At 39.5% G+C, this 25,759-nt stretch overlaps 1 protein-coding gene across 8 annotated transcripts in view; it reads left to right on the top strand.

The window, feature by feature from the left end:
- The window catches only part of RIMS2 (regulating synaptic membrane exocytosis 2), a 412,392-nt gene that overhangs the window by 133,220 nt on the left and 253,413 nt on the right, over window positions 1–25,759 (top strand). For all 8 annotated transcript variants that reach the window (XM_056854758.1, XM_056854759.1, XM_056854764.1 and 5 more), the window contains one exon: window positions 23,039–23,949. In XM_056854758.1, coding sequence (XP_056710736.1) covers window positions 23,039–23,949 — 911 coding nt within the window. The remainder of the gene's footprint in view (window positions 1–23,038; window positions 23,950–25,759) is intronic.

The raw sequence follows: 25,759 nt of genomic DNA, 5'->3' as shown, positions 1-25,759 counted from the left end.
ATCTTGGCCACAGAGGGGCATAAGACAACAAATGGTTTCTGAAGATAGTAGAACAATTATTCTTATTACAAGGTTCAGAGACAGCATTGAGCTCTATTTTGATGCGTTGCCATTTACAAATATCAAAGAAATAAATATTAGTCTCAAATAATTAGTATTTTGCCCCAGTTCTATTTTTCCCTCAATAACTTATTGTTATACTGACTCCTAACCAAGGCACAAGGTGATATCCAGGTATATTGGCATAGATATTTTTATTCATTTTGGTATGTTAATAAGTAATACAACACTGAAGAAATTCTGTTAAATATTCGACATTTTGAAACATTTTTCTACACAGCCACAACTAATTTTATCAATTGATCTTTTAACATACCATCTAATGAGAATTGAATGATTTATGTAATTTAAGCAATTATTTTTAAAGAATCCCCTCTCCTCTGTTATAATTGCATTGTGAAACAACAAGAGAAGTTACTGAAACTCTAATAGTCAACCATTCTAAAAAGTAGCAGCAAATTTTATATGAATTGCCTCCCTTCATTCCAGTAATCTAACCCGGATGCCTGATCTTATTGAAAATGTTGTGGCTGGGATTGCTTTATTTTACTTGTGTTTATTTCTTTGTTGTACCCTTCTTCATTAATTTATTTATAAAAGAGATGTAGTTATACATTAATAATTTTAGTAGTATTTTAAAACACAATTTAGTATTACTGAAAAATGTTACAGATTTTTCAAAATCTTTTATCAGATTGCATTTCAGTTAGTGTTGCACTAACATCATCAGCATGCCCTCTATTTCATTAGGTAGTAATTTTATTCTGCCACACTAATAGTTATATTCTTCATATTGTCTTCACTTAGATATAAATAATACAAAAACCAGAGTTTCTGGAATTTTCAGGACAGCAAATTGATACTGCAGGACTGGGTTAAACATTCATGTCTAGCGTCTGGAATTAAGTGCACATTATTCATGGATGGTGGTCAGACAGTGCAGAAAAGTAGAACCATGTGTTGGGGAAAATATGACTGAACTGGGATTTCATTCAAAATCTCTACTCATAAGTATGATTCTCCACAACACTATTGTTTTGAAGCTGATGTGTCACGGGAGAAGGAATTGGTTTGTCAGATCTAAAAAAACGTAGTGTGAATGTTTTCATTTTGGGTGAATGGGCTCCATATTTTGTTTTCAGTGAAGTCTATATCCTAGGTAGAGTCCTGTTACATCACAACAGATAAAGGCCGACTGAGGCAGCAGCAGTGGTTAGAAAAGATGGATGTTTCACTTTGCTGCATCTTGACAAAAGAACCCAGTGGAAAAGCAAAAGGAAGAACATTCTAATGTCTTTGATGACAAAAAGTCCAAGAATTGCAAGGCCTGTTTATTGCACTGTGAGGAGCAGCTGTAGACCTAAAGAGAGCAGGCCTGTTTTCAACAAATGGAAGTTGATCTTCCCTGCAGCTCTCCTTTATATGCCTTTCTTTTGGTTCTGTATCAGCATTGAACCGTGTTTGTGTGGATTCTTTGCTGACCTTTTCTTTCTTTCAGCTTTTGTCAACATGTCGCTTGGTGGAAGGCAGTGAAACAAGCTATGGAGAGCCTCTTCAAGGAGCAGTGGAAACTGAACTACATCTACTGCATGGCACAGGACTAGGGCTCAGAGCCAGAGACTCAAGGGTTACTGAAACATGTAGGAGCAATTCCAAGCCAGGAAAAGAGTCAAACAGGGTCAGAACCAGGAAATCAGAGAAAATCCAGAGACAGAGTCAATAGCTGTGCTGGGTGAGAGCCAAGTAGTGAAACTGAGGCAGAAACTGAGTGAGGTTGAAGACGATAATATGATGGGACTCAGATTTCCAGGCAGAGAGAAACTCAAATAGGAGCTAGCCAGGATGTACCTTGATAAACACAGGCTTTCTTTCAATAAGATGAATTCATGTCATTAATTAATAGCTAATGGAGGTGTCTGTCAGCAATTAGAAATATGATCTAGAGGTTATGGGCAGTAAAGGATGGCTCTCCAGAGATATCAAAATTTTGCACTTCTTGTTTGGGAGATGCTCAAGTTTTGTTATTGTAGTAGAAAATTCTAAATCAGTGCAGATGTGGTTTTGAAAGAACATGCTACATTATAGCTGATGATGTAGTTATTTACAGCACAAAGGGTTTTGTTTTGCACAAAACTAATAGATACATCTGTTGCTCTCTCAGTCAAAAAGGATTTGCCAACTCGCAGGGATTTAGGTTCTCCTTGAAGCTGAAATGAGGGTAGAAATACAGTTACAAGAACATGCAGAGTTCTTAACCCTAGTTTTGATAATATGAGCAAGGAGAGTTGTTTGCAACAAAAAAACTAGCAGGTATATGTGGGTGTTTAACCCTTCCTCTTTCTACCAACCTTTCTTTGAAAATACCCTCCTGGCAAAATACCCTCCTTTGAAAGTACCCTCCTGTTTTATCCTCATCTGGGCTCTGAGATTTAAGTAAACCCATGGAGGGAGAATCATCTTGGTGCGACATTTGCAGCCACAGGAAAGGTTAAGAACTCCACCCGCTGATTCTCATTTACGAATGCTCCTTCTACCATCCACACCCATGTTGACAAGTGGGTTTCCATCTTTGTTGCTTTTTAAATATTTTTTGCTGCAGAAGGTAGGCTGGAAATAGAACATATAAAGGGAAGGTGGTAAGGAGTTGTCAAGGCTAGTGCTATGGTGCTATAGCCAAACCCAGACCTGGAACAAGGGATTTTAGTTGTTTGTTTGTTTACAAAAATTGTATGCCACATTTCTTCCCTTACAAGGGCGGGTGGCTAACAATTTAAAACATACATGATAAAATCACATTTTAAAACCATTAAAACTATCCTCTTCCAAATACACATAATTAAACCATTAAAAACAGTTAAACACACACAAAACAAAAGCAATTAAAACATTGGTTAGGAAGCTGGGATCACTGAAGGAATGCCGAAGGAAATGAAAAAGTTTTCACTCGTTAGTGGAACATGGCAACAGAAGAGGACAAATAAATCTCCCCGGGGAGAGAGTTCCAGAACTTTGGTGCCATGACCGAGAAGCCCTCTCCTGAATTGCCACCTGCCTAATCTCAGAAGATGAGAGCACCTGAAGCAGGGCCTCCAAAGATGACTGTAGTGGTCAGGCTGGTTCGTAAGGGAGCAGGTGGTCCTAGGGGGCTTTATAATGCTCTCTGAGGTTGATGTGTTAGACAATGGGAGCTCTGACCCACAAAAGGGTATGGCTACAATATATCTGTTAGTCCTTAAGGTGCTACAAGACTGATGTGTGTTGCTGGGTGTGAAATTAATTAATCTTGGTGTTTGAGCTGAAGCTAGAAGTTGAGCTAGAGCATGAAGATGATGTTTATTTGGAAATAACCCTTACTGTTTTCAGGGACTGGCCCCCTTATAAATGTGTGTAGAATTCAGCATAGAATTAAGTATAGTAAAACCTGATAATTTAGTTGGTTAAGCTGATTCCCTTTTACTTAACCCTTCATTTAACTGGAAATCTACCAAATGCTGTCTAGGTGCAGGATAACACATCTATGATTTCAAGTCAAAAATGGTTAATGTGAGTGATTTTGCATGCCTAGAGTGGATACTAGGTGTTGCTGATGCCCTAAGTCTGGTCCTGGTATTGTGCTCACTGCTTGCTCTTATAGGAGAGCAAAATGAGGGAGATGGGCTGCATGGTTTTCCTTCAAAGCATCATCATCATGGTTAAACCACTGTTTGAAATAGCCTAGTAAAGGAAGCTCTAAAATTGGACCCAGGAGGGAAGGCAACATGGTATAGCCCATGTGGTGCTGACTGGACTTGAATTCTAAGCCTGCTTCAACATCTTGGTGTTCTGTTGATGAACATATGGCTTTTATCTTTCAGCATTTGTTGATGCTTGGTTCTGGTTTTGTGGGTGTCTCCTATATCAAGCAACCCAAGAAAATCCTCAAGCCCACCTGATGATCATTGGGGCCATATTACAGTTCTTCAGGACATAGCTACATAATGTATTTAACCTTGTTTCACTGTCATAACTCCCATCCCCTGTAGTTCTGTGAGGGAGGAGTAATTCATATTGTAAAAACATTGTGGAATAAGCATTAACCATCTTTCCCTGTGGCCATCATTGCTGTAATTTAAAGTTTAAGAATATTGGGGGTTCTATTCATGGCCCTCCTGTTGTTTTGTATCGTTTGGCCTGCTTCTTCGATTTATAACACACACACACACACACACACACACAGGGAGGGGGGGAGGGAGGCTGGTGGGGTTTTAGCTTGAGGCCTACTCCTTTCCTCTGTTCTTCAATTGCTATCAAAGTGGTGGTCTTTGGGGGGGTGTTAGTGTCTGGAATGAAACTGGCTGGTGCTTCCATCCTTTTCTACAGAGGAAGAAATGGTATGTTAGGCTATAGATAGATATGTGTCCTCAGGCTAAAAGCTGATCATTGCTGTGACAAAGCTGCCTGAGAGTGATCTTTGGTTGTCACTTTACCCCAAACAGATGAGATGTCTGTCTCTCTGTGCTGGAAAGAAGTGTTTGAGGCACTCCCTCATGCTCAGTCTACCAAATGGTCATCAATATGAGGAGCTGAGAGAGAAGGAATTCCCATCATATTGGAAACTGCTCCCCACCCCAAAGCTGTGATTTTCTCTTTATGTTTGCCTTGAGTCTAAAGTTCAGAGGCAGGCCACCTGTGGTCAGCCAGCCAGCCTGAACTTCTTGTAAGTTTCATCTTGTTCTTATATGTTTCAGTTTTCTGTTTCACTAATAAACGATTAGTAAAGTCTTCTGATGGTATATTACTGTTTTAAAATATATTTATTTTACATAGTTGGGTATGACTATTATAAAGCAACTGAATGTGTTTAAATTTGGAAGAAGAGATTTTTGTTCTCTGGATGAATATTGTATCACATCATATATCTAATTCTGAACCAGGCCATATTGTGGTTAAAAAAATCCATGCAATGGAGCCAAGAACAGGCAGGGAGGTTTTCTTTACAAACTTGAGGGAACTCCAGTTTTAAAGAAAAATCTGAATTATATATATTGGGGAATTATATATATTGGGGAATTATTTATTTAAAATACTGTAATTTTATAAATATACTTATACACACATTCTGTATATATAATACTAATTTTATATAATATAATTATACTTAGGGGGATTAAAACTCTGTCCCCTGTTCTGATATTACAAAATCTGGCCCCTCTTCTTGCTGTATCAGGGGAAGGTTGTTTCAAGCACTTTCTTCTGTATAATTTCTGGAAAATTACACTCCTGAATTTTCTACAATTAAATTAATGGGAAGTACCAAGGTTCTTCTCCCTCCCCCGCCCTGGAACTCACAGCTCATATTGATCCCTCTTCTAGTACCAGATAATGGATTGGATCTGCCAGCTTTTCTTCTGGTGAAAAGGGGAGCAAAGAGGGGTCCCCTTTGTTTACTAACAATGCTGTGGTGGGAATCATGGGGCCTGGATTGACATATGGAATAAGGGTTGTAATAAAGAGAGGAATTAGGTGAGAATGAGTGAAAAAGCTGGCTGGATCCACCCAATGCTTTTATCCAGTATCAGTTTCATAAGGTAGTTTTCATATGAATGGAAAACGGGCATTTATGTCACAGTTGTAGGAAATATTACCTTGCCTGGTCTCGCATAAAAAGTGTTCTGCACTTTTAACCTTTTTTTTTCTTTTGTGGCACAAATATCTTTGAATCATATCTACTGTACTGCATGTTTGTTGAGGTTAAATTATAATACTTGTTATTTATTTAATATAATACAAGAGACACTGTCCTTCAGTGTTACTACTCTGAAGATGCCTGCCACAGTTGCTGGCGAAACGTCAGGAAAGAAAATTCCAAGACCACGGTTACACAGCCCGGATAACCTACAAGAACCAATAATACAACTGTTTTTAAGACAGCTGGCTACATTTGCTGGTAGCTTGTTGGCCTTTGTTTTCAGCAAGGGCTAGATGCCCTTTCAGTTACTGTAAATACGTTATTCTATAAATGGGTTTGCCATCTTCCGGTCACATTACTAGAATTGCTTATAGGATAGTTTTCTGCTAGCTCCTCTCATCACATTAGTATCAGTCCTTTTTCATCCAGCTAGTGTGTATCTATTTCCACTGAACACATACAGTCAAAACTAAGGGTGACAGCTTGTTCCGAGATTCCCAAGTGATAAAAGAAACAGAGCTTTGTTTTAATTGGTTGGTGATAAAACTGCATCCTTATTGCTTTATTATTGCACCAAGAGGTATTCATTCATATGTATAGTGCGTAATAATAGAAAAGGGCACTAATGTACTGCATAGAACTCACCCGATGATGGATAACATGTCAATAATACCATCTCCTTGCAAAAGAGAAAAGACAAGCACATACATATCTGTTGTCTCCTAATTTTAATGATACGAGATAAACTGCTGACAATGGCTAGTGACAAACTGAGAATTAGGAGTGGTATCTAGCAAATGTTTTATAGGAGAGGAAACTTAATGGCAAATCAGGTATTTTGGGAGTTTGGTATGTTGAGCCCTTGTGTCTTCAGTCATTTTAATAAATTGGATGTATGAGGAAGGAGTTTTTTCCCAGCTGTTAGTTTGCTTGCCAAATGATTTTTTTCTGTCCTTCATTTTAAATACATATAGCCTTCAACAGGGCTCAACAAATCACAGGCACAAGGCCTCTGTGGAGCTTAGAAGTTTCACTGTGCCACCTAGTATTTTCAGCAATGATTTTATTATAGTGTCTCACTGGAAGTACAAAGCTTATGGTATTTATCATTTTGTATCACGATGTTTTGTTGTATGTTGTATGACATGACATAAATGTTCTTGAATTTATCGTTGCTTGTTTATATGTAAACTTAGCTTTCCCCCATTACAGTAGTGGATGAGTTCATCTATTAGCCAGTTACTTTCTATACTGACTCGGTATTTAATTAAATAAAGCTTTTTAAAGCACTACCAGAACTATGAGAAACTGGGAACAAAATATGATAGGGTTAGAGGTTAGTTTTTTAATATGGTAATAACAACCAGGGTTATTCCATATTTATTTATATATTATTTGCTCTTGTCATCACTTTAATCATATTACAAAAATTATGAACAAAGAAGGATTAAGTTTTGTGGTTGAAATACTTAGGAAAATATTGTGATTAAAATACAAAACCCTGATGGTTTTAAAAATTAGTTTGGCTCCTGAATTTTTAGTCTAGCTCTTAGAGCCAAAGAAAATTAGTCAAGTCCTGGCCTTCACTATCAGTCACTATCCTGGCCTTCACTACCATGCCAGAAAGTTACTTGGCCATTAAAAATGTTACAGCACATCTATGTAATATATCCAGAACTGAGAAATATGTAATTAAACAATGTTGTCTAGTTTGCTCAAATAGAACAAGAAAAAAAGGCTCTTCATGTTGTTATATATATGCTAAGTAACTTATGTTATTCTTAATGGTCCACATAGCAACTGTAACTGCTCAGTTTGAAACTCTTAATTTGTAATATATGATTTATAATATATGATGCAAATATAATGTACTTTAACATGTCTTTCACAATGTTAATTACAGAATGTCAATAAAATATTTTACGTAATGTTGTCTAATTTACTCGAATGAAGCAAAAAAAATGCTTTTCATGTTATTACATTTAACAGTTAACTTCTGTTTTTCAATAACAGCTTTTAATCTACTTAACAACAGTAACTACTCAGTTTAAAACTCTTAAAGCACATAATCATAATACAATTTCCAGTTCTTTTGGATCTCTTCCATAGGTCTTTGGTTCATGAAATTTGTCAGCTTGGCCATCACTGAATATTCCGCCTCCTTGTCTAACCAGTCTTCTAAGCCCAGTGTTTCTTCCTGTTTCCATTTGATGGCAACCAAGTTTCTTGCCGCAGTTGTCATATATCTGAATAACTCTTCCCTGCTTTTATCTATTACAGGTGGTAGAATTCCTAATAACACTGTTTTAGGGTCCAGGGGAAAGATAACTTTCATAATTTTTTGCATTTCTTGGTATACTCCCATCCAGAAATTCTTTAATCTTTTACAGGTTCACCAGGTGTGAAAAAAGTTCCATCTACTCTTTGCACTTCCAGCAGCGGCCATTAGCACTCTTATTCATCTTGTTAATATCTTTTGGTGTTACATACCGTCAGTAAAACAGTTTGTACCAGTTCTCTCTCAAGCTCTGACTTGCTGTAAATTTTATCGCTTTTGAGCGAAGCAACCGCTCGCGTTTGGGCTGCGCTAACGAAGCAACTAGCCACTCCTAATTGCCCGCTAAGGTAAAGGTAAAGGTCCCCTATGTAAGCACCGGGTCATTCCTGACCCATGGGGTGACTTCACATCCCGACGTTTCCTAGGCAGACTTTGTTTATGGGGTGGTTTGCCAGTGCCTTCCCCAGTCGTCTTCCCTTTACCCCCAGCAAGCTGGGTCCTCATTTTACCGACCTCTGAAGGATGGAAGGCTGAGTCAACCTTGAGCCGGCTACCTGAAACCGACTTCCGTCGGGATCGAACTCAGGTCGTGAGCAGAGCTTTTGACTGCAGTACTGCAGCTTACCACTCTGCGTCGCTACTGTCCCCATATTCCTTTCCCCCTTCCGGGCTTGTTTTTGTTTTATTTGTTTTTAAGTTATACGGCCACCGAAAGCCACGGGGGGGGGGGTTGAAGAGATGCGGGTATGCACCGCCGCAGCCACTAGAAACACACGCTCCACATGGCCCTGGTAAGCAAACAGGAGGCAAAGAAAGGATGTGCTGAATATGTGTGTTCAGTCCGCCACAAGCGACACTCCCCCAAGCGCCGCCGGCCCCTGGTCCTCCGTGCCACTTAGAAAGTCCCGCCACTCAGCAGCTGGGCTCTGAAAATCAGGCGGCAATCCACCCAGAAGCCGAGCGAAGAAAGGCTGCCGCAAATGAAACCGCTCCACCCACGTGTCTCAAACTCCGGATTGCTCCAAGCCCCCTCCTCGCTCAGCTCTGCTCTCCGCTCTTCTCGCCGCCGTCCAGCACACAAACAGGACGGTGGCTGGGCTATGCGCCCCTTTAATAGGCACGGGGAGAAGTGTGGGGGTCTCTAAGATTTCCTTCTTCAAAACAGTCTTTTTTCAATCTAGAAACCAGTTGACAATAAGTAAGACATCCAATTTTTGATTTTTCCGCTTTTATTATGTCCCAGGTTTTAATTTGACCATCTGTTCTGATCATATCCTGCTTTGCTATATAGTCCATTAGTCTTTTTTCCTCATTGCTATGATATGCTTCAATTGGGGACATTAATAGTGCTGGGGTTGGACTGAGTTTTCTTTTCATTTTTTTCCAAAGCTTCAATAGATTATCTTTAATCACATGATGAGATTTGCCTCTCTCATACTTTGTTGCTTTCCAAATTTGATAGTGAAAATGTTTTTTCATGCCACCTTTTTCCAATTTAAGTAGACTTGAATTAGGATTTTTAAAATACAATCTGTAATCCATACCTGTCCAGCCGCTTGTTAATATAGCTTCAGGTTAGGTAAAGCCAGTCCACCTCTTAACCTGAATTCTTGCGTGCTTGTTCCATAACAGCTGAAGCCTAGAACAGACATTCTAAACTAACATCTTACCAAGCTGTTTCTGTGTGTACACATAGTTTTCTGCTTTTGAACCATATGCTGATATGGTTGGTAACAGCTAAATATTCAAAATTTTGATCCCCTAACTATATAAGTTCTTATGAAGACAAATTGGAGTAAAATGTAACTTTTGGGTCCATTTGTTCATTTTTCCTATCTGAATTTTCAACTCAGGAGCCTTAATGTTAAGTGTAAATTACATGCTTTTGCTTTAAAATAGCCCCTGCTTAGCCCACTGGGAATGCTCCTAGAGCTGCATAAAGTGGGAGAATGGGGGAGGGCTGGAAGGAAGGGGCTTTTTTAGCCCTTACATACTGTAATTTATTAATCAAGCAGTAAGATTAATTTTTAAAACATAAAATGTGCTTTTTTTTTACTTTATTGTTCTGTTCATTTAAAGTATAAATCTTTGGTGTTGAGGGTAAGCAGGGGAGAAAGATAGAGAAAGGGGAAGCCAGAAGAGTATTGGGCAGGTTGAGGGATAATGAAAAGGAATAGAAGGTCCAGTCATTAAGCTGGAAAAACCCTGCTTAATCTTGTGTTCAGAGACAACCTGGCCTTTAATTCTAAATGTGTGCAGAGTCAGGAGGCTGCAGTCATTCAGTGCTGAAGCAAAGGTGCACTGTACGTTCTCAGAAGTATGATTCTTCCCATTTCTGTTCTTAGCTTTACTACCAAAAACAGATGTGGAGTTTAGTAGGGAGCAGTTTATATGTATTCCTGGGTTGTAGTTTGCTGGTGAAATCAGTGCTTAATTTCTGAAGAGAGAGGTGCTGGGCTTTTAATATGTATGGGGGTTATGCCACCTCACTGACAACCCTGCTTTGTTAAGTGTATGGAGAGAGAAGAGACTACAGTAGAGTAGGGTCTTTTATTCATGGCTATTTCACTCTCTGTGACCCCTCCGACGACTTTGGGTCTTTGTTTGGATTATGCATGCTGTTTCCGACCCCCAGAGGTCGCCTCACTCTCCCCCTGCGTTTTCCTGCATTTTGCCCGCATTTTCAAATTTGTGATAAAACAGGTCCCTCGAGATAAAACGGCACACATAATCCAAACAAAGACCCAAAGTCGTCGGAGGGGTGATGGCGAGTGAAACAGCCATGTGTAAAAGACCTAGAAGATATTGTGGGGGAAGTATTCTACATATGCTCAGGGATTCTTATTATCCTTATTATTCCTGTTTAAGAATTTTGAGCTACAGATTGATAGATATTGGGCTGGTCACTTGCAATTGTAAGTGGGAACACTATCTTTTAATAGTTTTTAAACAGTGTAGTGCATATATATGTGTGTTTGTGACAGAGGCTAGATTTGAGGCTGGAATTTCCTGGTTCACAGTTCAGTCTCTTAGACTAGATGTAGATGGGCCACTGAAATAACTTTCTATATCAATTTGCAGTGTAGGTATGCCCTTGGAGTTTTCAGTACAGTTCATTTACATGTTCATTACAGTTCGTTAAAACAATTGTCTGAAACTTTATTTATGGAGGAAGGCCAGTGTTATTACAAGAGGTCTGAGGTTGCTTAAGGCCACTATACTAATGCTAAAGACAAATCCTGTTCGCTGAAATGTTCCAGACTGTTCAGTCATTCACCAGACCGAACTATCTTATGATGTTCATTGTGCTTCCTTTGGGTACCAATCCTATTTTATGTGATCATTCATCCTGAGCTGAAATGGAAGGTGTGTAAAAGCTGCAGACTTTGTATTCCTTAAGGTTTATTTCTTTAATACCCTCACATCTGCCATTTGTGGATAATACTGACTTGCTTTATATCTTAGGAAAGTGTATATTATTTTTTTCATGACCCAACATTGTGCTGTTCAGGAACTAATGTGGGGAAGGGGAAAGTCAAATTGTACCTTGCTTGGGTTGGCAAAATACTTTGAAATAGAAATTTCTGTAAAAGAATAGAGATTTCTGTAAAAGAAAGAAAAGTGCTGATTTCCATGTAGAAGACTATTTTAAGACTATTTTAAATATTCGTCAAGGTTGTGAGTTGGGTTTCCTTGTAGTTTGATCTGGAAATCTGTGAAACTGATATTGTCCAACATGCATAAATGCTCAAGTTGAGTTAGGGTGGCTTAACAGGGCTCCCTATAGTTTGATGAAAGTCCCAGGTAATGATGGCACTACCCAAGAATATCTGGGTCCAGTATGTGTGGGGTGGGTGAGCAGGAAAGTCATGCAGTGGGATCCAGGCTGTCCTCTTTCCCCTTGGTCATTCCTTCTACTGGATGCATGTATAACTGGATCAAGGCCAATATCTTCAATTATGCTCTTTTCTTTGAAACAGTTGTTTAAAGTTGTAATACATTTAATAGTAAGCAGAGCTAGTTGTCATAAATTGCTTGCTGCACTATTGTGTTTAGGAACAACAATCTTAATCTCACTGGAAGAAGATTTTTACTTAACATTTACTTTAACTGCTTGGTTGGTTGAATAGAATTTTCAGTTAACAGCAAAGGTATGCAAAATTATAATCCATGTATGGTATTCAATTCATCTCTGCTGAGGAACAAAGTATTTTTTCTAATTACTGATCAAGAAAAACGTTATTCAGGTTTCATTGTGCTTTTACTGCTTTATTATTTATTTATAAGCTATTGCAAGAAGCATTGGTAATTTCCAAAATATATTATGCAGTCCATACAAATGTCATCTGAAACTAAAGATGTTTGGGCTAGAAAAGCTGCCTTTTGTGTGGTCACATAGCACAATGCTGTTCAAAGTAAAGGAGATCTTAATGTATTTCACCAATAGCAGCTACTACAAATGGGGTGCTATGGAATGGGAAGCTTAGTTGTCTTCTGTTAGTTGACTTTCCCCATTTTGATGGTAATGACTTGGTTTGCAGTCATGAGTGAACAGCAACCTGCTACTCCTGTAATTTAAGAGCCATCCTGTAACCTTTATCTTACTGTGTCTCTTCTATCATGTTGGTCTGCTGGGACTCTTGTTGATGAACACGGGCATTCCAACACTCTTACCTGCTTCATCTCACGTTTATGGCCTCTGCTACTGAATTTTGCTTTCTTCTGACATCTAGCTGTCTCTTTCTGTTGTTGGGTTTACACATCTGCTTTGGTTCGACTGCTCCAAAAGTGTTTGTCTTTCTTCTTCCCCATCAGCCTGCCACTTCTTTTCCTTTTGTCTCTTGGGTTGCAAGCCCATAGACAAGAGGCTATTTTCAGCTTTGTATATGTAGTATTTAGAAATGTAGGTTGTTGCTGTGTGATTTGAAAGAAATATATATTAAATACTTGTCAATGTATGTGGAATTTTAGTTCTCCTAAAATCTTGGAAGGTATACTGAGAATCTGGGTAAAGTAAAATCAGAAATAGATCGTTGAAGAAATTATTCAAGCAGGTGGCTCAGGGAATGAGTAAAGTCGAGCAGTACAAAAAATACAGTAATGATATACAACACCAGAACAACCATGTAAAGTTCCATATATATTCCACATATATGGTCAGAGGCCAAAGTGGTAGAGCAAGAGACTGAAGCAGAGGTTATAGCCAGATTTATTTGTAGGTCCAGCAAAGGTCTGATTCCCTTAGCAGGGATGTGAAATATCCAAACAGCCAATTATCCAATCACCCAACTTGCTGGGGGAGACAAAAGTGGTCCTGGGCTCCAGGAATATAAGAGATGGGAGAGCTCTATGTGGGGAGGAGTCACATTTGGAGGCAGTTTTGCAGTGTAATCCTAAATAGAGTTATACTATTCTAAGTCCATGAACTTACTGGACTTAGAAAGGTGTTGGTCTACCTAGGACTGCAGTGTTAGTTACCTCAATAAACAAGGGTTTTGTTGGACAATTTAAACAGTCTGAATTAGGACACTATGTTCTTTTTGTCGGAAATGATAATGTGCATTTAATTCTTTCTTTGGCAGAGTGTTAATATGGCAGGATCCCTTTGTGGCTAAAAGCACACTAATTAATCACTTGAGATACCTTGATTGATGAATTATAGACTAACATTGGGTGAGGCTGGCTTGTCTTTGGAATAACTTTTTTCCTAGCGAGTATGATGGGGTTAGGCATGGTTCTACTTCTTCTGCTAGCTCCCAGGCATTGGCCTCAAGCTTTTCCTTTGCTGGCCCCCCTGGACAGGGCGCCCTGTTGGGGGGCTAAAAATCTTCTTCACCAAGTGGAGCAGATTCCCACACATCCTTGCACTCACTCTATTGCAGGAGCTGGGCCCTGGGTTTGTGGTGGAGTCTAGCTTCATGGGGTGGTGGTTCCTGGTGGTGCACAGGACGCATGGCTGCACCTAGCAAGGCACATTTGGCTGCTTGTGGTTGTCGCACCTGTGTCTGGTTTGCTCTCCTGAAGGCGATGTTCCAACAGAGAGAACTGTGGCCCTCGCGAGCACTTATTCCATCCCTGTGATCAGGCTGCTATCACAGATAGCCTCCTGGAGTCGACAGTTGTTCTCAGCCTGCTTCCCCATCTGCGACCTGGCCCCACTTTGATGCTTGCCGCCTCAGGATAACACCAATTCATCTTCCTGCGGCTCCTCAGAGGTGGCCTCAGGAGTCCTTAACCCATTCCTCCATTGGCTGATGAATAAAGGTTTTCCAGTGATTCAACAACTCTTTCTTTGTTAGTGTGGCACATATGTGTCTAGATATTGACACACTAGAAATTGTTTGGGGAGGGCTGCTAGCTGTTGTGAGGGATATCGGGGATGGACAGATGCTGGGAGACACAGTTACTGTGGGATCAATGAGCCATATCTTTAAAAAATGCTTTCATTTTAATAGTAAAAAATAAGTAAAATCTATCCAGGGCAAGATTAGATGTGGGGCAGATTGGAAACACCTTCAGTCTTTCCAAGGAACATTTGGACCAATTACTGGAACACCCCTTTTTTAAAAAAAATATTATTTTTATTATATAGAAAGGTGTATAGAAGGAAAAAGGGGAGAATAGGGATATCAGCAATACAGTTATTAAAACAAAAAAGCAAAGACAGATCAAGCAGACTGGGGGGTAGATTAGACAACACCTTCAGTCTTTCAAAGGAGCATTTGGATCAATTGCTGGAACACCCCTTTATATTTGATTCCAATTCTATAAACTCCCCAGCAGGTTGGAAATTTTTCTTAGCTTGCAGAAAAGAAATGAATTACATGTAGCCATGCTTTAGGAATATTTTTGTGCCAAAGGCATACTTAGTGGTTTGCAGATATAAAAGCATCTGGCATGTTCAAAGAGACTAATGAATTCATTAAGAAACTGTGAGCTGTTTTGAACAAGTGCTCTTTAGACCCTATAATATTAATCATTGACTCATCAAAAAAAGTGCATCATGGTTTGGAACGTACAGTTGCTGCCCTTCTTATCCTTGTTTTATTGTTCTACAGTTCTTTTTTAAACTACCTTTTAGATATTTCTGAGGAGAAGCACAGTATAAATATTTTGTGTGAATAAATAATACAAGAATGAGGGTTAGCATCAGGATGCTTTGGAATGTAGAGATTTTGATGCTAAAATTTCCCCGTTCTGAAGTTGAAACAGTTATGTAGAGATGATGAAGCTGAAGTTCAAGAAGTTCCAAAGGAATAAGATGGTTTATGATAATCAAAGGTCTATCTGTGGTTGTATAGAAAGGGATGAACGCATGTGAAAAAAATTATTCTGCTCCCAAAAGAGATTTTTTTTCTGAGTATATGGAATGGGTGATGATGTTTGTTTCCCTAAGACTTCTCCTTTTTTAGAAGCAACTTGTGGAAGACATAGTTAAGGTATTTTGTCCAAAAGAGGCACCCATAGAGTTTTGGAGAAGGAGCCTTTAGAGGTTGGTCTTTCAGAGAGAGTTTAAAGTATGGAGGAACAGCAAATGTTTATACCACCATCTAGACAGGATGCTTTAGTAATATTTACAAGACTGCTGAAACTAAAACCTTTTTGAAGGATAAAACCAAGAGTATGGACTGTTTCTCTCTAGTAGGTTGCCTAGCAGCAGCACACACTCAGAAATACCTTACTCCTTTCTGCTCAAACAGCAAAAGATCATCCTGTAATGTCTTTTACCTGGTGACAGATTTACAATACAATTCTAGGTACCTTACTAAGGAGTTACTGCTTTCTTACCTTGACTTTTCCCCCTGGAGGTCTTTAACTCAGAAACATTAACAGTGCAATCCTGAGGAGAGTTACTCCAGTCTAAGCCAAGTGAAATTAATGGGCTTAGACTGGAGTAACTCTCTTTAGGATTGCATGGTAAGTCTCACTCAAGTGTTTAACCATCAGATGTAGTAAAACATCTTTTCCTGTAGTTGCAAATACCCTAATGTACAAGGTTTTTTTTTAAAAAAAATCAGCAGAAATTAGATCCATCAGGAATTTGATTATGAAAACATAAACCGATGTGGGTAGATTTTCATACTTCATAGTTTACATTTTACAAGGTGCCATCGTGTCTTTTTGATAACATAACATGTTACTGTATATACATGAGGAATATTACTGATGCTTGGGAATCAAACTGAAGTTGTCAGATAGCCCCACCCAAATTCACTGATTTGCACAGTGGGGCAGTTGGAAATTTTCATTGCATAGTGCCCATGGGTCATGCTAGGGTTTTGTTTTACTGCTGTGTTGATGGCAAGCCCAGGACTGGAGAGGCTTGCAGAACCAACTGAGTCCAGCTTTGTTCATGGTTGCCCCTGAGCCCCCCCCCCCCGATTTCTATGCATAGCAGATATATTAGAGAGGTGTCTGTGCATTGCTTGCAGGGCTGCCCCCCCAGTATGTCTCCGGATACACCTGCATATAAAGGTGAAAAGCCCAATATGTGCTTAGTTGTCATCCAAAGCACTTTCACCTTGGGAGTTAGGATAGCTTCTAACTTCATTATTGACTCGGATGTGACCTCATCAAGCAGATAGATGCATTTTCAGTCAGTCACACAAATCTCTAGTACTATGTAATACAGGGCTGCTTTCGCTGGTGTGTTACGGTACCCCGGATGTGTTACTAAATATTAGCACCATTAATGTTTTACAAACGCGTCTGTCTATATACTGCTTGCCACCTTTTGGATGTAAATAAGCCCAAGAACTAATAAGCACAGTTGCCATAAATAAAATATTTTATGCAAAAATCACATTGGGCCCAGTGTTGCACCCAACTGAAATTTAGTGTTTTCAGATACTGTGTTTTGTGTGGCTTTTCACTGCATAGATCTTAGTTTTTGCAGAGTAGATGTTTCTGAACATAAGACTAGAACGTAAGTTCATTTTAGCCTAAGAGCAGGGAATGCTAGGCACATATATTACTTTATTTTTATGTACTTGTGAAGGGCAACGGTGATGCTTATTTGGTTCTGTAAAATGACCCTAGCAGTGTAATCTTAAACAGAGTTGCATCCTCTGAGCCCATTGACTTCTGTGGAGTTAAAAGGATGATGCTCTGTTTGGGACTGCACTGACAATTTATTTTTACTGCTTTTTTCCAACCTAGTGTACAGTAAGATTTGAGGTAAATTCTCCTAAGTTGTGTTTATCTGTATCCACTAACTTGATAAAAATATTCAGCATACCATAGATAATTTAGAAATGTGTACAAACTCCTTACCCATTCAACAATTCTTGGTTTACCGTGTTTCAGTGCAAGATACTACATATTTATCTTAAAAATTCAATATGATATTATTAAAGCTAGACAGTGTTTAAACTGTTTAAAATGCATGATGATGTGCATTTTGCAGGCAATACTACTGGAACAGGGCACTAATCAGCTAAGTACCATAATCCTCCTTATAAGGTAAATACTTACTTGACCTCCAGCTATATACAGCACATGATAACAGCATTAACCGGTAACCCTCCTCTCAGGTTCTCCATTAGGGCAGCCTTCATGCTCAAATAACTATTCATTTTGTTTTATATAGTGCATCTTTTCCTTCAATGCATTATAATTTGTAATCTGAGGTGAGGAAAGGATCATGAAGAAATTATTTGGAAGTTTGCGATCCTATTTAAGTGACATTTCACATGGTTTCCTCAAAGCTACAAGGAAGTGCTAGACTGCACAGAAATTGATGCATTCTCAGGAACATGATGCTCCTGACTTCCCAGATGTGCAGTGGCTGATCAAAAGGTAAAGGAGGAAAGAAATACATAGATTTGTTAAAGTAATGTTAAATTTGATGTTCCTTTCTAAAATTAAATTATATATATTGTACACATTGTATGATTTATAATGATCAGGAGTTTGTAATGATCAAGAGTTTGTTGTATTTTACCAGGGTTTCATATATTACATTTTTTAAAATTTAAGAGTTGTAAACAGAACATCATAAATTTATCTACTTTAAAGTTGTTTTTCGAAACGTAAATGGAGGAGGTGGTGGTCTGGAAAAACCACAGTGCTACCAAATAGTTCGGTGTGTTCAAATTGATACCTTTATTTTTTTTGTTCTGTTACTCAAAAGAAACATGGTATTCCACATGATATGCTATTGTTCTGTACAGATGTTACATGGCCAGTTTAACTGCAGGTGTTATACTCATTTTAGCTACTTAGCTAGTTAAAGTAATCTATTTGTATTATAGTTAGTGCATGATAATTTAAAGATAAACTCATAGTTTTGTTTTTGAGAGAGGTTCCAATATATATTACAGAGAAGTACTGAAGATATAAAAGCAGTAATGTGAAATACATAATTTCTTCTGAATACTGTAATGATGTTCACATACTAATGAGGTTTCAGTTATGACACATAATGTCTTTCAGTTAGAGATAGTCAGTGTATTACCTTGCTGACTCCTTGAGAATACTCCTATTTAAAAATTCGGAATAGCAGAACATTTAACATTTTACTTTGAATTAACAGAATATTTTATTTTGAAATAACAGAAAAGCATCTTATATGTACACAGTTTCATTTCTACAATATTACTGAACTACTAAATTATTTTATTTGTGAATGTAACCAAATGTTCATATATTTAGGGTCAAACACCTGTACCTAATTCCTCATACCCAACGAACTTGAACTTATATTTTTCTTAAAAAGCAGATCTTCATCTTTTGAAAGCGAGGAGAGTTTCAAAAGCAGTTTGTAACAATGGCACGAGAGTTTGTGGTTTAAGGCGAAAAGTAAAAAATCTCAGTGGGCAAGCTTTTGGGGGGCAGCAAAGGAGTAAACCTATAAAACTGTAAGCAGTATGTTTTTTGGGGGCGGGGAAATACCTTGGTACTTACTATGCAGTCTTTTGTAATTTGTGTTTTTATAAATGTTTTTCTACATCTTTCCTGCACATAAATTATTTCTTCCTGAAAATCCAGTTGCTTCATTGAAAATTATTTCATTACATGAATATTTCATTTCTTTGTTGAAATAGTGTTTTAAATTTGATCTTATTTTTTAAAACTATGATAAACAATTAATTGTTTTAGTTCTCACAGCAACAACTGTAACTTACTGTACAATCCTGGTGGTGGTGGTGGAGCCACATATACAAATAACTATACAAAAACAAAAAATATAAATATTGATGCCTAACTTTAAATTTTAGCTGAAGCTGATAGCACTACACAGCTTTTGAAACTTTACTACCCACTACCTTCTGCCTTCTTAAACCCTGCTTACAGCTAGTGGCTTTGTGTTCTCTTAAACAAATATAATAGATACGACAAATAAAATAATAAGATAAAACAAATGAAGTAGGCAAAACAAAATGACTTCTCTGACCAATAACAAAATATACTTCATTCCTGTGACAGTCTCTCTTGCCAAAACAAGCCAAAAAACAACTTCTGGTCAGAGAAAACTCCTTCACAGCATACTGGTTAACTTCTTACATGAGAGTTGTCCCCTGAAGGGAACGCTAAAACTCAGAGAAAGGAATTAATTAAAAATAAAATAAAAGCATGAGCATGCCGCCAGCAAATGCCCAGCCCTACCAACCAGAACCGGAAATCCAACCAAGTGACATCACTTCCAGGAAAAAAAAGAGGTGATATCAGTCCACTCTAACAATCACTAGAAATGTTATGGTTTTACCATAGACTTTCCAGTGAATCCTAAAGATACATGGTGGAAGTAATGTCAAGCTGTCACATGCCTACATGCCCCCCCCCCCAATATCCCACTGGTTGCCATGTCATGCCTGGTCTCTTCCACACTGTTGTCCCCATCTCACATGACTTTTGTTTATTTGAGTCCCATGAGCCCCAGCATAACCATTTTGGAGGTCAGCATTGTCTTCTTTTGCCCATGAAAAAACTGGGAGGCTCCAACCCAGACTATTTTTTTCATCTGTAGATAGTAATAGTAATGACCTTCTTTAAAGAGGACAGTCAAAACTATCTGAATCCTATTGGGCTCTAGACCTTGCAGAACCCTGTTGGCCTCAGACACATTATGAAGGTTAGCAGTTTAACCTCAGGACAAAGGCAGTCCAGGCAAATCTTTTGAGAATGCTTGGCTGGAAAGAAATGCATCTGTTATTGGCAGGAGCTAATACAAACATCACCATGTTGGCCAGGTGCCTGAACAACTCTGTAGTAGTAAAGACCAAATGCCTTTTGAACTAAAATAGCTGGGAGCTAGACCAGCCCTGTAGATTTCTGCTGTAGTCACACTTTTGAAGGAACTGTGTTTGGTTTGGCTAGACATGCATTCTGAACTCAAATAACTGGGAGCTAGATCAGGCGTATAGATCTCCGGTCACACTTTTCAAGGAATGGTGTTTGGTTTGGCTTGGCATGCATTCTGAACTCAAATAACTGGGAGCTAGACCAGGCGTATAGATCTCCGGTCACACTTTTCAAGGAATGGTGTTTGGTTTGGCTTGGCATGCATTCTGACATTAATGCAAAGCTTCAGACTCTATCTGGCATAATTTGTAATTGGAGAATCTGAGAGTTATTGACAACAATACAAACTAGGGCAACATCCTTGGCCAAAGAGAATGAATTCACAAGGAGAATGAATTCACAGATGTGGTCAGGTTCGGGGGAAGCTTTGTTACTAAAATGAATTCTTTAGGTTTGGAGGATGATAAGGTGTGTTTCAACCATGACTCCTGATTCAGTGTTTGAAGCATCCAGCATACCTCTCACTGTCTAGAAATCTGCATCCTCTTTGTTTTTTCTCCATCAGGGAACTGTAAGGTAATCAGGGCCCTCCAACTACAGACATGAACTAAGTGGTCATCTAAGGTGCCATATTTTATGGGATGCCAAATTAGAAGGGAGTGATTTTTTTTCTAATTTTGTAAAAAAATGTTCTCTTATAAATGAAGCTATCAAATGTTACGTTTGGAAGTAGGTGTTTGAGCCAGCCCTGCAGGTTGTGACAGCCTGGGCAGTATTTAACATATCCAAAGTGCTATATTAATAGTTTTTGAATCAGAGAAACCTAGGATGAAATCTTAGTTCAAGGAGACAGCTTACTATCAAGCCACCTTTCTCAGAAGCCAGCAGGGCCTGGACTTACACGGGTCCTATTTTGCAGTGCTACAGGGGGCGAAGCGGAGGCAACATTGGCTGGTCCAGTCTGGGGCCTGGTAGTTTGGCTGATTAACAGCTGGGGAGGCCTCTGCGCATGCATGGGTTCTCCAGCCTTCCCGGCTCCATCAACCTTCTTCTGGCTACCAGGACAATTATGCTTGTCCTGGCCTAGCTAGGGATGGGATCCTGGCTGGTGGACCTCACCAGAGGGGTTTGTCTCTCTGGCCCCACCCAGCTAGGATATTAACACTTGCCACACCACCTTGGCCTCAGTCAGCCTCGTGGTTTCTCCTGCCCATCCCATCCCTTGTGCATAGCGTTTTCAGGATTTTGTTATGCTGGGTTGCTTGTGCTTGTTATGGCTTTTGAGTTATTTTCTGTCTTATCACAATTGTGTTGGGCAGTATCAACATGGGGTATCCATTTGGGGGCCCATTTCCTCCAACTTTGGTGATCCCCTTAAGGGATTTTGGGATAAGGGCTCATGGGGGACATGCCCAGCTTGGGAGTTGTCAAGGCGCCCTTGTCAGAAATACAAGCATGCTGTAATATTGTTACAGGACAGCTGGTCAGAAGGAGCTGTCAATACCTGTCAGATCCAGAGGATCTGGGCTGATGCAATGAGGCAGTAATGGCCTGCAACAGCAGAGTAAACTGGATTTAACCAGATATGGCCAGAAAGGTGAGGCAATGCTGTGGGTGTAGCAGCAGGTGGCCTGATGCATATCTGATGTACATATGTATATAAGTGTATAGCCTCTAGGGCTCTGTGTTAATGAGGGCCAAGCCAGAGGCTATGCTGGAATGTGTTACTGATTGGACGTGTATGCTGGAGATTTGATGCACTGTAAATAAACTAAGCACTTTTCTAGCAGTCAACGTCTGGTGGAGTGTCTTGGGACAAGTGACTAAGCACGCTGAACTCGCGATAGCCCTCACTTTCAAGTGGTAGGGGAAACCATGCAGTGACTGCTGCCCGTGTGGAATCTTGCAACCTACCATCCCACAGTATCACCCTACCCAGCAGGCGGGCTGGGCAGGGGGGTCATCAGCTGGCAGGCAGGTTGGCCAATGCATGGATCTGCTGCCCCATGCTGTGCCAAGGCTCTGTCAGCTGCTGTACCAATAAAGTTGTGGCCATTTTCATCCAGAAGGTTTTGCGTCATTACAAGTGTTTTGTTGGTGGGGGGTGGCTCACCGTCTCTTTGCCACTTCATCTCTGGGGCCGCACTAACATAACTTCATAGCCTTTTTAAGTAAAGAGAGACTGAAGTAAAGAAAGACTGAACTACAGTGAGCTTTTGAGATAGGGTATGGATTAAACACTGCTATTAATGATGTTGCATAAGGTTCTATAAGCACGTGCTGTCTCAGCACCATTAACATTAAGCTAGAGGGCATCTGAAAATTTTACTCATTCCAATTGGTTGCCCATTTTGTGATACTGTTGATGGTCAACCATTAAAATGTTAGATTTCCAGTTTTCTTAGAAAAGGGATAAAATACTTAAAGTTTACATTTATCAGGAATATAATTTTATGAATGGCAGATTAAATTACTAAAAATGCTGTCTGAATAATCACAGGTCGCAGTTTTGAACATTCATTTGGCAGGGGAAGTAGAAGTACCAAGAAGGTTCCTTGAGATTGGTTTTAATTTATGTAATATCAGACTTCTATGAAAATTGCTCTTGTTTGGAAAAAAAAATAGCTCCACTTATGGCCATGAATTTTAGATTTGGATCAGGCTATTAGAAAGCCAGTAAAATGATGGCAGTTTAGTCACTGGGCAGTAATAATTTTTGAATTAGTTGTAAAATATATGCTTTAATTATTGGAAATATTAACAAGATTTCTTTCTTCTTGGTTACTTAGAAAAAGAAGCCCATCAGTATCCAGAGATCAGAATAGAAGGTACAGCCAACGGGAGGAGAGAGACGACTATTCACAGAATGCAACATCAGACAGTGCAATGCCAAGGTCACCATCAGATTATACAGACAGGCGATCACAGCGCGGGTCTCAGTTATATGAAGAACCTGAACTTGATGACTACAGAGATTCTAACAGGAGAAGTCGCAGGCGTTCAAGGGAATACCCTTTAGAAGAAGATGTGCAGAACAGAGAGGAATATGAGAGGCAGCGGCAGGAAGAAGAGTATCAGGCACGATACCGAAGTGATCCTAACTTGGCTCGCTATCCTGTCAAACCACAACCATATGAGGAACAAATGCGCATTCATGCTGAAGTGTCTCGAGCACGTCATGAACGAAGGCACAGTGATGTGTCTTTGGCAAATACTGAACTGGAAGATTCCCGGATATCTATGATAAGAATGGAGCGGCCATCAAGGCAAAGGTCTGCATCTGAACGCAGAGCTGCCATGGACCAACGTTCATATTCAATGGAAAGAACTCAGGGACCAAGTCCCAATCGACAGCGGACCACAAATCACAGCCCTCCAACACCTAGGAGGAGTCCAATTCCTTTTGATAGGCCAGATTTGAGGCGGACTGATTCATTAAGAAAACAGCACCATTTGGATCCCAGTTCAGCTGTACGAAAAACAAAACGTGAAAAAATGGAAACAATGTTAAGGAATGATTCTCTAAGTTCTGACCAATCTGAATCAGTTAGGCCTCCACCCCCAAAGCCTCATAAAACAAAAAAGGGGGGTAAAATGCGTCAGGTTTCACTGAGCAGCTCAGAAGAAGAGTTGGCCTCTACTCCAGAATATACCAGCTGTGATGATGTAGAAATTGAAAGTGAAAGTGTTAGTGAGAAAGGTAAGACTTTTTCTTATTGCTTTTTTAGATGATGGCCAATAGGTAATGGATTCGTTTTTATTATAAACATTTCATTTTACATACTTCATTTAAAAAAGGAAGCTTGAATAATACATACTGGAGTGCTATATAAAAATAATGGCTTATGATTTTACATTCTTAAGAATTATTTCAAGTTCTTTGAAGACTAATTTCATGTATTTTCAGTGGATGTTAACTCTGTAGTTACATTGTGGGTATGCTGCTAATTTATATTTAAAAAACAGACCTCTGTTACAACTTCTTTATTGAATGCTTCAGATAATTCATCTCCCCCCCCCCCAATGATTTCCTTGACCAGATTTGCAACAGATTAGCTAGAAACCTAAGTAATGGTTAAGACAGGAAAATAATTAAATAACATGAACATTTAACAGTAAATTTCCTCTGTTGTTCTTGCCTTTTGCATTGATTAAATAAAAGGATAAAGCTTGTAGGTTAAAGACATGAGTTTGTTCAGTGTAAAGACAAGTTTCTATTGGATTTGTAGGTCAATCCCTTACCAGAAATGTCCATATTGTAACTTTATAAAACAAAAACCTAATGATACCTGAAAGACTAACATCAGTTATTTTACTACGAGCTTTTGTGGGGCACAGCCCACAGCTTGTCAGGACAGAGCAGAGGTAGCTGTGAATTTTTGCATTGTGCAGGGGGTTAGACTAGATGGCCCTTGGGGTACTTCCAGCTCTGTGTTTCTATGTTTTCTATTCATCTGCCTGTTTGACATAGAGATCAACGCTTTGATGCAAATAAATACTTCTAAAGTGACACCCTACAGTAGCCAGCTGAAACTCCCTCTGCCTCCCTTTTTATTTCCCCCTGCTACTAAAGTAACAGGTTCATCAGTAAAAGTGATTTAGGGCTGTTCTATTGGTCCTTGTTTTGTTTTAGCTGCTAGGTGCTGGAGCTGACTGAAGTATCCTCTAGATCTGGGATCCACCCAGTAGCTGGAAGCTGGAGTCTACTCTTCAGGGCAGTACTAAGGTCTAAGTAATGGGTCTGGGGTTTGCTAGGTGGAAGTTAGCAAGTTTGAGAAATACTGGCCCTCTGCCTAGACCTTAAATACCCTGAAAGGGAGAGAAGCCACACCTGTTCCTGGGCTTGATTAAGATACGGACCTGCAAGGAACTACATAAAGCAAAGCTGTGCTTAGGCTCAGTAGTAAAAGCATGGGTTGAAAGCCTGATAGTTTTGTGCTTCTTCATGGGCCTGCTTTTCCACTGCTTCTGTGAGTGGGGAGGTGGGAACTTGGAGGACAGATGGTCAGTCTAGCTAGCCTTACAGGGAATGGGGCAGCTGCCTCAGGGTCTGGTGAACTGGCAGCTTCCTCTTGGATTGAGGCTTCAGAAGCAGCTGAGGCCTTCGAATCCAGGGGTCTGAGTTCAGTCTCGTGATGTTGGGTATAACCTGAGCCCCCCCCCCCCATCTTCCTAAGGGCAGTCCCTAGCTCCTCTTAATCATTGTCTGGGGAGTCTGTTCCCAATTCGGCATCTGGTTCAGGAGGGGACATGAGAGCCTTATAGATTCTGAGCAAGATGTCAATAATATTAATGAACATGTATATATTTTCATTGGGGTTGTTTCATGTACATTGTAGCTGCAGCTCTTCCTTGAGAAGTATGGCTAGGCTACAGAGATCCATTCTCTTAAAACCTCCAGGTTAGATTAGGGTACTGTGTTGTATGTGTGGCTGCACTTGAAGATGGTTCAGAGTATAGCAGCAGGATTGCTAGTAGGAATGCACTATGCTCAGCATATAGGATCTGTG

The sequence above is a fragment of the Euleptes europaea genome, chromosome 8, assembly GCF_029931775.1.
Source record: "Euleptes europaea isolate rEulEur1 chromosome 8, rEulEur1.hap1, whole genome shotgun sequence".
NCBI lineage: Eukaryota > Metazoa > Chordata > Lepidosauria > Squamata > Sphaerodactylidae > Euleptes > Euleptes europaea.
This window is presented reverse-complemented; position numbering and strand designations above follow the sequence as displayed.